Here is a 12,247-nt window from a genome sequence, read left to right on the forward strand (position 1 = left end):
GCACATCCGTATTATACACGACAGGCTTCGCATCGAACGTGCTATCCGCAACATTCGCGCACACCTTCAAGACTTTGAGTGAGTGAGTCACTTTTCCGTGATCCCTTCCCCACCTTCTCGGGAAGAAAAGAGAGCCGAAGTTCAATTGGCCAAGATCGCGATACGAGGAGATAAACACGTCTGAAACATAGGTGTATGGAAAGAATGGAAAGAAGGAAATACTACGAAAGTACGCCTCGTGCAGTTTCATTTTATTATTAATCAACCCACGTTCATTCCGTCCTGTAATTTTCCGTAAATTTTCGTCAACCGTACGTTCTTCCCTATTTTCCTCCATAGAAACAGTATTTTTCTTTCATACGTATACGCACATACATTTGCCTACGTAGCTCAAATCGATGCAAGTTATTCAGCTGGTTGCCATCCAGTTCCAACAATGCCGATGTACAAACGGTCTGCCAAAAAAGGCAGTTGAAGATGTTTCGGGGCATGAGATCGCTGAAGAGGTGACGAAGCATGGGCATGAAAAGCGATAGTCAAGTTCGAGGGTCACGCTAAGTATGGAACCTTAGAAACGGCCAGTACAGCGAATTTCCATTACTCAGTGTAGCAGGATACGGAGTAGATTTGCAATTCAAGTTGCTACATCGACAGTCGTGTCTCAGCATTGCGGTCTCTTATCACCTTCGTCTCCTCCGAGTTTCCACGAAACCCAGCTTTTGAGGAGTCTGCATCACGTGCGTCTGTCTAGTCTAGTCGTCCCGTTCATTTGTACTTTACTGTTTTATTGCGGTTTCCTGCACCCAAGTCGTTGACCTTTGGTTTGAAAAACACAAATACGATTTACGGATGTGCCCGATGAACTGCGACAGGAGAATGAAGAAGTTATCAAGCGGCAGATAAAAGCGCACACAATATGCATATAAATATAATTATATCGTTTGGAGAGTATTTTCGTCCGTCGAGGTGCGTTTCCACTCCGCATGAAACAGGATAAGATCCGCGATACCGGACGTGAGAGACCCCGCATCGAAAAGCGAAACGGCGCAACGACGTCACGACCAAGTCGAGATAATTTGAGGTTCGAGCTGTTTCCGCAGGATGCATCAGCGACTCCGACAACCCAAGGGGACTCAAGGGCGTTATTCTGCGGTTCTAAATTTTAATTGCATTCGGAAATTTGCATGCAAGAGAGACAGAGAGGCGGCGTCTGTTGCGAGAACGGTGGTTGGTCGTTGATCTTGATATCAGCAGCTAGGTAAACCGCGTCCGTCCGTCTCGTCATCCGTAAGCCTGGCGGCGGCGGCGGGGGTGGCGGATGAATCCTGCCGGCAAATCCTTGAGTGCACAAACCGAGCGAATGGAATGCATGATGCATAAAACGCGCTTCGGGGGCGAAGGGTTGCGCTCGCGAGACGTAAAAGTAACCAAGGGATTCAGCCGGTCCCTCTGCATCCGACAATGAGCGAGGAGCTGGGCAAAGACTATTCAAAGGAAGAGGCAGGAGGCAGGAGAGCGGAGCAGCCAGCAGAGGATAGTTCGGTACACGCGGTACGTGCACATTGCGCTACTGAATAAAGAGGAGAAGAAGAAAAGGAGGGAGCGCCGCGCTCCGGCTCGTTGTCAATAGGAAAAACTTGAGGGAGCTTCCAGTATTAATAACCGAGAACGAGTGTCACGCATACGTAGGCAGAGAAGGAAGGGGCTGGCTCCGCGATGCGTGTACCGCGCGAATCGCGGCGAGATCTCTCTTATATCTGGGAAAAAGGGAAGAAGGGAAGAAGGAAGACCTTTTAAATCCTCCTTAGGCTCACACACAACACCCTGTATAATACTATACTGCACGACGCGGCGACGTTATAACAAGCGAGATCGTACAGACTGGCGAGCCTGGCGAGTCTCCCTCGCTTATACACTCTTGACTAATGGGGTTGCCATGTTAAGCCCCGAATCGAACTCTTATACACACACCGTTTATTCCCGTCGCGGTGACGACGCGGCGTTCTCGAGGAGGGTTAAATTGTTCTTCAATTTTCTACGTATATAACCGGCGGCGAGTATACGACGTACAACGTGTACGACGGGATATTGGCAAAAGCGTGAGAGGTTAAGAAATGGGTATAAGTGTGAGGTATTAAATACCAAGCCGAATACGATCCGTGGCTAGCCTCGAATAATGGAAAGATAACGCGTTATCTCCACTCGTCGGCTAAAGTGTAGGGCTGCATCCTCCAGTAGGTAATAGGATCGTCGTTTTTCGAGTGAGTCAAAGATGCGAGATAATATTAATTACGGTTAAAACCGACGACGTTGAACCGGCTTACGCCAAGTATTCGATGAATAATTGCCAAGAGAGATTGGCTTATTGAAGAGATTATAATGTCACGCTTCGTTGCAAGATCGATGTCCGAGTGAGAAGTGATACGTTAATGGAGACCAGCAGCGGCTGGTATTTAACAAATTTTTTCGTGGTACCCTGTACCGTACGACATGGAATTTTTTTTTGCCGATCATCAACGGCTAGACGATCGGTAAGAAAAGTTCGTAACACCACGTAAAAGGGCGGAATTCACTTAGCTGCGAACGAAGGAATGGATTTGACAAGAAAATTCTTCAACATATTATAACCCATAAGCGAGGACTGCAGCGGGAGAGAGTCACTGACCGACACGCGAATGAATAATTCACTTCACATATTGTTGGACGCGCCCAGATACCGCGTCTGCGGTACAAGGTGTACATATAGGTATAATACGGTATGTATAGATACGACAAAGGTGTGCTGGGAATGAAATTAATTTAAATTCCAAGAGAGAATTCCAGCTTTGACTCAAACATTGTCAGCCCCATTGGGTCAATGGCGTGAATGCGATAGTGATTTCAGCTTAAATTAGACCCCACGCGTCGGCATCTTCCGATCGCAATACGACCCCGTTTACATTGTCACGTAGCAGATGAACCATCCTCAGGTGCAATTAAAGCGGTACTTTCGCTGTCCGGACAAGAAAGAAATCGTCGCGTAGAACGAGTTGAAATTCGATTTCTCCAAGCGCACTTCACCGCGCCGGATCAATGAAATAGAGGTTCAAAGTTCGTTCTGCAATTATTATAGGGGTGAATATTACTACTCGATGTAAAGGAACAGGGTACGCCTGAAGAAATCCAGGTAAAATAGTAATCCTTTTAATTTAGCAATTTAATTTCATCTGCTGACGTCGCGTCGCACGGAAATAAGAAGTTTGACTCGCAGTTCGTCACCTCGTTTTCATTATCCTCAGCACCGGATGTCGTCTCGCTTGGGGAAATTTATCGCAGTCAGCCGAATTAATACGGTTGAACTAGGCTCTCCTAGGTCTTTCTAATTATTCATTCTCCAGGCCTCTCTCCTCTCTCCCCTATCGCCCTCCAAAGTTACTCCGGAATCCACTTTTACCAGGTAATGACAACCGCGGGTAACAGATCCTCTGCTAAGCATTCTCGGCCAGGGTTCGTTAACTGAACTAGGCGAATGCGTTCTTCTCATTTATTCAGCGTACCCGAATGCAAAATTGCTTTTCTTTCGAAAGGTATACCTTATATACCATTATTTTTTGTCACAATAACTGGATGACTTTCAGTTTATAATCCAAAACATCCCCCTCCCCCCTCTGATCAAATATGAGTAAAACTAGAATTTTTAATGTAAAACTTGAGTTGAAGTTGTTCGACTGTTCTGCTGGTATTCAAATGTTAATTGCTCATTACGTGTAACAGTCAAGTGGCGGAATAATTTTTATGCAAATTTCTTCGGAGCTGTGCCCGAGACGTTCCCCTTCGCTTGGTGTATTCGCTCCAACATTTTTCGCATAATAACAACCTAGCTATGTAATGGCGGGACGAAAAAATATTCAATATGTATTGTCACTCGTGTATCGCACAATATATAGTATATTTTTCACAAGGGAAAAAAATAATTATCCAAATTTCAATGGCCAATATAAGATTGGCAGTCGTATATGTATCTACATGTATCTCACCAGCATAGACTTTCAGAGTTAATAATATAGAAAATGCCGCATAATTTATATAGAATACATCTTCTTTGTGACTCTTCCCCTCATTTTTGTTTAAAAAAAAAGTTAATTTATCCTCACATTTTTGTCTAATTATAAAAGCTAAAAATGGACCGCGTATTATGCGATACGAAATCACAGCATTCTTCGTTACGACCGTACAGCGGTTATTCTGACAATGAGTCCCGCGATTTTCACTTAATTTTTTTTTTTTCGTTTCGTCTTAGTTACTATCGAGTAATCGACGGTAGTGCAAAATGAAAAAAAAAAAAAAAAATAAATAAATAAATAAAAAAAAATTATCCCCCGCGGCGATGTTTGCTCACCTTACCCAAACAGTATCGATACCAAGGTCCCTGACTTCAAGACTAGCGCAATTCGTCCGAGGCGTTGAAGCGGTCGCGTTCGCTTCACCGGATCAACCGAGTTCACTGACTGCGCGCGGGGCGATGATCGACCGACTAAATCGCATCGGTCGCGATCATCTCGCGGCCTGATTTTAGGCAGATACGCTGCAATTCTCAATTTTGAGTTTGGTGATCGGTGCGTCGGGTTGAAAACTAAATGGACTTTTGCATCGCCTCGCCGGCACTATAAATAAGTCCGATAGCTTCATCGACAATTAACGGTTGCAGAGTGAAACGAAGACCTCTGATATTTGTGACATGTCGTAATAATTTTCAAAATTTGTAAAATACTCGATGTATCTACGGCTAAACGGCTAGACTGAAGGACGACCGATTCCGCAAAAATGTGTTTCCTCTGTGAGTTAGCATGAAAAATAGCGTCTTTTCCAGTTTTCCTGGATTCTCCGTCGTTACCGTGAAGCTTATTTTTCTTCCTTCAAGTGCTACATACCACTAACCCGCTACCGCAGGAAAATATTTATACATCGTAACTCGCTGCACCATTGTTTTATGAAAGCATAATTTGAATGACCAATTAGTGGCTCGCTTTCCGACTAATTGCAATTCCGCGATTGGTTATTACGTAGATATAGATACGTGAATCCGGAAGGATGTTGTAACTTGTATAACCTACTCATACAAGCTCCATTGTAAAATAAATCTTCGGGTAAAAACGTCTACCGGATTCCGAAAGCACACCGGCGGAACCTAGTCGAGAATTTACAGCAGATCAAGGATTTATCGATACAATTTAGATCCTAATTAAGAAATCGGCGGCAAGGCGAGTACCGATCGCGCGGCTGGTAGCGGGTATGATTTTTTTTTATACTTACAAGAAAGGTCGAACCGTAAAGATACGAGCCATGTAAAAATACCGAATAAATATCGAACCGACGTTTAACGTAGAAACAAACAGGCGTCGCTTATGCAATAATTACCCGGCATACCTGTCATTGCAGGAGATTTCGATATCAGGTTTTGTGCATAGTCATTATACCTGCAGGACCGGTCCCGTGTCGATTCGGTCGACGTGATAATTTAAGGTAAGTTTATTTATCCCCTGTTTCGTGCATGGTAACGCGGCGGGAGATAAACCGATATCGAAGTAACGTAGTTCTCTCTCCGTTACTTAACAGCGCTTTGACGCCTATAGGCGTCATCGACTTTTACCTCATACATTTGCGGTTTTTTTCATCACTCCGACTCAGTTCGAAGACGCCCCGCGTGTGTCACCAGTATTTCCGAAAACTTCTTCCTCGCGGCTTGGGAAGCGGTTAAATTTTCCTCAGGGGAAATTTGGCTCCGAGTATCAAGAGCAACAGCAACGATGAAATTACGAATAAATATGTATTTATACGCTTCTATGATAACGCCGAACGGCTGCAGTGGGACTGAAGAGTTAGAGGTATTTTCTTTTATTCAAGACTATAACGCTTGTTGGTTCTCGTTCAATACTTTACATCTGTACTCTCCTTTATTTAACAACGATAACGGTTCCAGCTGTACCTGCGACTGATCTAACCGACATTGGGCACGGCGTTTTTCGATCATTCTATACGGTAACGATACTCATCGGATACTTGTAAGCCGCTGTTGTTTCCGCGTACGTGTAAAATTAGGAAAACCACCGAAAATATCGTTTAGTCGCGCATTAATTTATAGTACGTAATACATACATAGGTATATTGTTATTTTATTTCACGATCAGTAGAAAAAATATCACGCGAGTATAGCGGTAATTTTTTAGTATTTTTAAGCGTGGCTTCGGTTGGCGTTTTTTTCTTATTATGTGGTAAAAAATTATTTGTATAAAAAACTTTATGCTCGATCGTTGAAGATTAGCCCCGCGTGTACATCCGAAACGGCGATTGGCGATTTGATCGTTGAACGGAAGCCGGTCAAGTTATAAAAAAATTAATACCGTACGTAGGTGAAAATCGATCGGAATTTATCGGTGACACGAGGAAGAAGCGTGCTCTGCTATACTTACAGGCATTGCGCTTGCAGGGTGTCCGATCTCGAAGAAATTAATCAACCAGTCCCGCGCACAGGAGAAGCTTATGTAAATAGGTATATGGATATATGTATACGTATATATCACATTTCAGGAAACCTAGCAATTTTCAACACGCAGCACCCGCGTGGTCACCGCATCCTCGAGCACTAATTACTAATTGAAGAACTTTGCAATCAAGGTTTAACGGCTGTCACTCGACCTGTGATATATATATATATATATATATATATATATGCCGAGGATCGCGAAATAATGAAGTTGCCGTCCGTCGTTGTCTTATATTGTTCCGAAGGGCGGCTGTTTTCAAAAAGAGGAACGAAGAATTAGTAAACAACAAGCCCGGAATTGAATTGACGTGTCGATCAAATATTTAAATATTAAATTCTCTTTTAAAGTTTTGTTAATTGAAGTTTTAAGTTTTGCCTTTTTAATAAACGATGGTTAAAAATGCGTTAAACACGCCAAACACGTAATTCGAGAGTGTTATCTGGTCTTTCCATGACACATATATACATACACACACCCAATCGGCGTAGGAAGTGCGAATAAAACAAATGAACTAACCGTGGAGGAAATGACGATTTATTGTTAACACCGATCCAACGTCCAATCCATACCTCCGTATAATACAGTAGTTCAAAGTACCGCGTGACCGCTGATTTAGGTTTCAGATTTATAGTATTTCGATGCAAATTCATCTTCAAGGGTTTTCAGGGTCTCTGGATGGAAATAGCAGACAAGAGGGAAAGAAAAAATTCATCTCATTTACATAAAAATTTGTTTTCTATGGATATTGGAATCGGTAGACCATAGCTGAGGCGAACTACATAAAAAAAAAAGAACAAGAAAGGAGACTGAAGACTGGCACACTGAATAATAAAAACCATCAAGACGTAGACAAAAGAATTAAGTTTCAGAGAAGGGTCAGTATGGAAATCATAAGAAACAAGTTAAATAAGACGCAATATTCTGTTGAATAATTTGAACGCGAAGTGGGTAACCGGTGACCATTGGAAAAATCAATTTTCAGAAATTTACGTTGAAATTTAAGCTCTATTCAGGCCGACTGTACAGATATATATATATACATACACACACACACATACATATATATATGTATATACAACGGTTTGATCCCCAGCATACTGCAGCCGGCGTCGATAATAGCATTGGTTTTATTTTAAACAGGAAGTGTAAATCAGATTGATAGTCGTTAAAGTAGTTTAATGTAAAAAATAAGGTTTGGATTTCGTAAAAGACACCGTATAGGTATATCCTAATTATTCATGCCAGCAGTAGTATACACACATTTATACGTTGTAGGTACATGTAGGTGATATACGCGTAAATTCATTTAAAACGTTCGTGTTTATACCCCGAACTTATATTCGGACGGAAATGGCATGTGCCAGCTGCAAAGTTCACCTGGTTGTCAGTCTGCGATGCCGCCATACATCGAGAAACGTCCGCACGCATACGCCCAGCGTAAGCTGAACGTACATACGTTCCGATCCCCTACACATTGACACGCGGGATATTGAAGTGAGACACAGTCACCTGGCTCTCTTTTTTCAACTGTCACTTCTGCCCTCCCCGATCCGTGCCGGTGGTTCAAAGCCCGAAATTTCACGGGGGAAACAATAAAATGAACAAACGAAGGACGAGAAGTTAAAAATATCTAAAAACTGAATGACATTTGTTCCAGAAAGAGATTTTTCACGTTCGTTACAATAGTCGAAATACCGCGGTCTGTTTACGTACGCATGGCAGCAATCATTGGCGCTAATTCAACTAACAAGCTACAAGGTGAATTTCTGCATGTAATACCTACGGATGTACGTATCATTGTAGAGAGAGAGAGAGAGCAAGTTGCTGAGCACGCGTAGAAACTGCAGCTGCGTCAATACGTCGAAGGCTAGCCGGTAATAAACGGTACTTTACAGAGTAAACAAAAAAAAAAAAAACAGTTGAATTAAAAATAAAAACGCGGGAGACGGCGGCAAAGAAGAAACAGAATTAAAAAAATTATTAACATACTGTATAAATCGCAATTCCTGCCGGTGCACAGCGCGCTGCGTTGCTGTCGTCAGCTACGGGAATAGAAGAGGAGGATCTTAATATTGAATTTAAAGGAATTTTGTTGAAACGAAGCGCAAGTGCGCTACATGGGCTTAAAATAATCACCTAGCCTGCGACGAGCGGAGGGTTCTGCTCATGCTGCGCCATGCGATGCCACCCCTGATGCTTCATCACCACGGAAAGTATAACACTGTACGAATATATGTATACGCATTAGTCTATTTCCGTACTATAATTCTCCCCGGCTATTTATTTATCCCGTGCATATGTAAATGGGTTCCAAGTACTTTGCACACCGCTAATGCAGCCGATGCAACGATTATAAGACGCGCGTCTTTACACCATCTATAATCCTGCAATCAAGGGGAAAGGAAGGAAGGGAGGAAAAGGAAAAAAAGAAAATAACCACCTGACTGCGTCGATTTGCTGCCAATCTGTGCCAGTTAGCGATAAAAATGACAAATTTGCTGTCAGATATAAAGCGAGATCTACGATATTGAGCGCATATCTAATTTTCTCCATGGTGCGGCCGATCAAAATAATGAATGATATCGTATCAAAGCAGCATCGTTAGTCCGCGATATCGTAAATATAATAATATGATAAAGTAATATAAATTTAAATGAAAACAACCTCACAAAGCTGATTTATATTGTGCGCCGCGTAGTCTCACATCAGAGCTGTTGTGAAGAGTGCAGACCATATGATATTGCGAAAGCATGAAAAGCTTTTTTATCCCCCTGCTCGTCGTCGAAGTAGGTACCTTACATACATATTTTTCCTCGAGCTGATCTCGGTAAGCATACGAGATACACTTGTAGCTACACGTATGTGCGAACCGACGATCGACAGAGAACTGTTAAACGATTCAGCATGCGATAATGTTATTACGATCTATGTGGAAACGAATGATTCATAATGTTGCTACGATACAACTGCGGTAGTGATCGTAGACATAATTTGAACGGTAAACACACGACTGCAGTAAAAAGAAGGTGTATGTACATGATATATGATATATATGATATACGTATATACACAGATCAAGTATACACGACTTTCCTTCTCAAACTTAATTTATAATTGGTAATTAACGCGTGTCCTAGCTGCAGTTGTGGAACCGTATTAGTTCAACCATCTCGACACGTGCCGTACAACTTACGGCAGCTTTCGATCAACATCTCAAGGTGAAGTAGCTTCGCGTGTATAACGGTGTCGTTATGCACTTATATGCATGATAATAAAAAAGTTCGAAACACCTTATAATTTACTTATACACGTTCTGGTCTACTAATCTTATAAACCGGGTGACATAGCTTGAAAAATATTCAATCCACCGCTTGCGATTATACAATGAAGAAAGAGAGTCGAAACACGGACAAGGAATTTTTCGACCGCGATAAACGTGGTAGGAATTTTTTTCACCTCGGTCGTCTTTCTCTCTAGGTCAACCGATCGTAAAAGAAACTCGGCATACATCCCCTGTCCGAGCGATTGACACACGCTCATCGGTTATTTTTTCTTCTTTTCACCTCGTATAATATACAAGACGAAAATCCATCACGAGACCAATTAGCGTCAGAGAGGGCCGATATCGGCCGCCGCTGCTCGCGGAGAAGATTTGACTATTTGAGTATTCCAGGGACGCTGTGACAACGAAAAAATTCAATTCAACGCAATTCTCTTCTCTCGGTACAAGACGGCGTTCGTGCGCAACGAATACGAAACTACGTTAAAGGTTGAGAACACCGTTCGAAGTTAGCGCACGTACCCTGGCTGCATACACGCGAGGAGGCGGAGGCGGAGACGGAGGCATAAAGTAGACGGTGTTTTTCGTTCTTTTGCTGCTCCTTACTTTTTCAGACCCCCATACCCCTGGTACCTACCACCGGTGGTCGCGGCAATGGTTGCCGAATGAAACATTCACCATCGGGAACAGGTACCCAATATTGTATACCTAGGCACGAGACTCTCTTTCCTCCCGCAGCGAATATCGGAGGAAGGAACAGAGTCGTTGTAAGGACACCTTATCGCCGATCTTGGTTCTACCGATAAAGCATTAGAGGCGGTTAGCTCCTCGAGGTTCAACGGATCTAACAGGTATGTACCTCGAGTTTTACCGAGCGTCCGGATAAGCCTGAGTAGGTATACAGAGAACTCGGTCCTAAACTCGCAATGGGATTGTTAGTGTCCGGTGGAAGGCGGCCGGAGTGCTACATGGTCCAGCGGCAAAGTACGAGAGGAGAGGAGAGGAGAGGAGCGGAGACGAGATGAGATGAAACGAGACGAGACGAGATGAGATGAGAGGTCGTAAAGGGGCAGTATATTTTTTACGTTTTTTTACAACGACCATCAACTCACCTGCATGATAAGTTTGGGCAGAGTGTGCGTGGCACTCGGCTGCTCCGATGTTGGCCTCTGCTGTTGTTGGCCAGAATCTGATCTAAGATCTTGCCTCCACCTTAGTACCCCCATCATATCCAAGCTCCTAATGTTTACCGGTTTATTCGATACTGAAACGCCGCTGCGTTCTGTCCCCCGATCGAAGGCACGGGGTAATAAAACTTGAACGACGATAATAAAACGTACGAGCGATATGATTAGGAGAGAAAATGCATTGGTGTAAAATTGCAGTCATTTGTTAAGTCGTTGCGGCACTTGATACTCGTAATGATCGTTACGCGTGTTTAACTTACGCATTTCCTCACATGCGGTACACACGTTAAAACGTCAACGATTACAGTGACAGTGACAACGAAAACGATAACGGGATCACGAGGCGTTAAACACTTTTTCGCAACGAACGAAGAAAATCGGTACTGACGAAGCGAGATTTTAGGATTATTATCCGCGTTGCGGAACAACACTGAGCCACGTGAAACTGCGGCAGCGTCAACGGTTTACTAGTGTTCATTTTTAAATTTGACGAGTGCCGAGTTTTACATGTTTCTAAAACAGGAGTATGAGGTCAGAGTAGAAAGTATTCTCCTCCCGTATGTACTCGTTCACGGTTTACGGTATACTCCGCGTGTACGTCAAACGCTCGAGAACCGCGCAGACAAACCAACCGCGGCAGAACGGAGCGCAACCGCCAACTGGCCTCTGCTGGTAATACATCCGACAAGCGTGAAAAGCAAACGTTAACCGAACTGCGTGCGCAGCTCTCGGCGCACTTCCACCGTGGCTTTCGACCAATCGGAGATCGCCGTCCTTCGGATACTCGGTAAGCTTTATGCGCTCTGCTGGAAAAGCTGCAGTCGCGTCGCCTTTGGGTTAGCCAGGATTACGGTCACTTGACATTAGCATGGCATGTCCTGGGAAAAAAAAATTTCTTGTACGAAATATGAGGTAGAATTTATCATCGATCCTCAAAGTGTGATGTAATTGAAAATATCACGAGGCAATGTACAGTTCGTCATAAGTGAAAGGATCCTCGATGTCACAGAATATCGTACATGCTCCTGCAATCAATTTGCACTTAGAGTACAAATTGCCGAGTAGAAGTGCATGTTTCTCAGGCAACCTTTGCCAGGAACCATGTTTCACCTTTCTTCTTTCCTGACTAATTTTGGCCAACGTGTTAGCGTCTCGATATGACTGCGCTGGGTGTCAAGTAATTCACAGGTGCGCGCCTGTTTGCTCTTCGCATTATACCTCTACGTGTAGAAAGTAATTTGGAAAGGTGCATGTAT

At 43.3% G+C, this 12,247-nt stretch overlaps 1 protein-coding gene across 6 annotated transcripts in view; it reads right to left on the reverse strand.

Annotated features, from left to right (window-relative positions):
- The window catches only part of LOC124309697 (rap1 GTPase-activating protein 1), a 138,650-nt gene that overhangs the window by 26,589 nt on the left and 99,814 nt on the right, over window positions 1–12,247 (reverse strand). The window contains exon 1 of one of the 6 annotated variants that reach the window (XM_046773545.1): window positions 10,917–11,640. The exons of the other annotated variants lie outside the window; for them this stretch is intronic. Coding sequence (XP_046629501.1) covers window positions 10,917–11,033 — 117 coding nt within the window. The 5' untranslated portion in view covers window positions 11,034–11,640. Of the gene's footprint in view, window positions 1–10,916; window positions 11,641–12,247 lie in introns of those variants that run through there. 6 annotated transcript variants of the gene reach the window in all.

This window comes from Neodiprion virginianus, chromosome 1, assembly GCF_021901495.1.
Source record: "Neodiprion virginianus isolate iyNeoVirg1 chromosome 1, iyNeoVirg1.1, whole genome shotgun sequence".
NCBI lineage: Eukaryota > Metazoa > Arthropoda > Insecta > Hymenoptera > Diprionidae > Neodiprion > Neodiprion virginianus.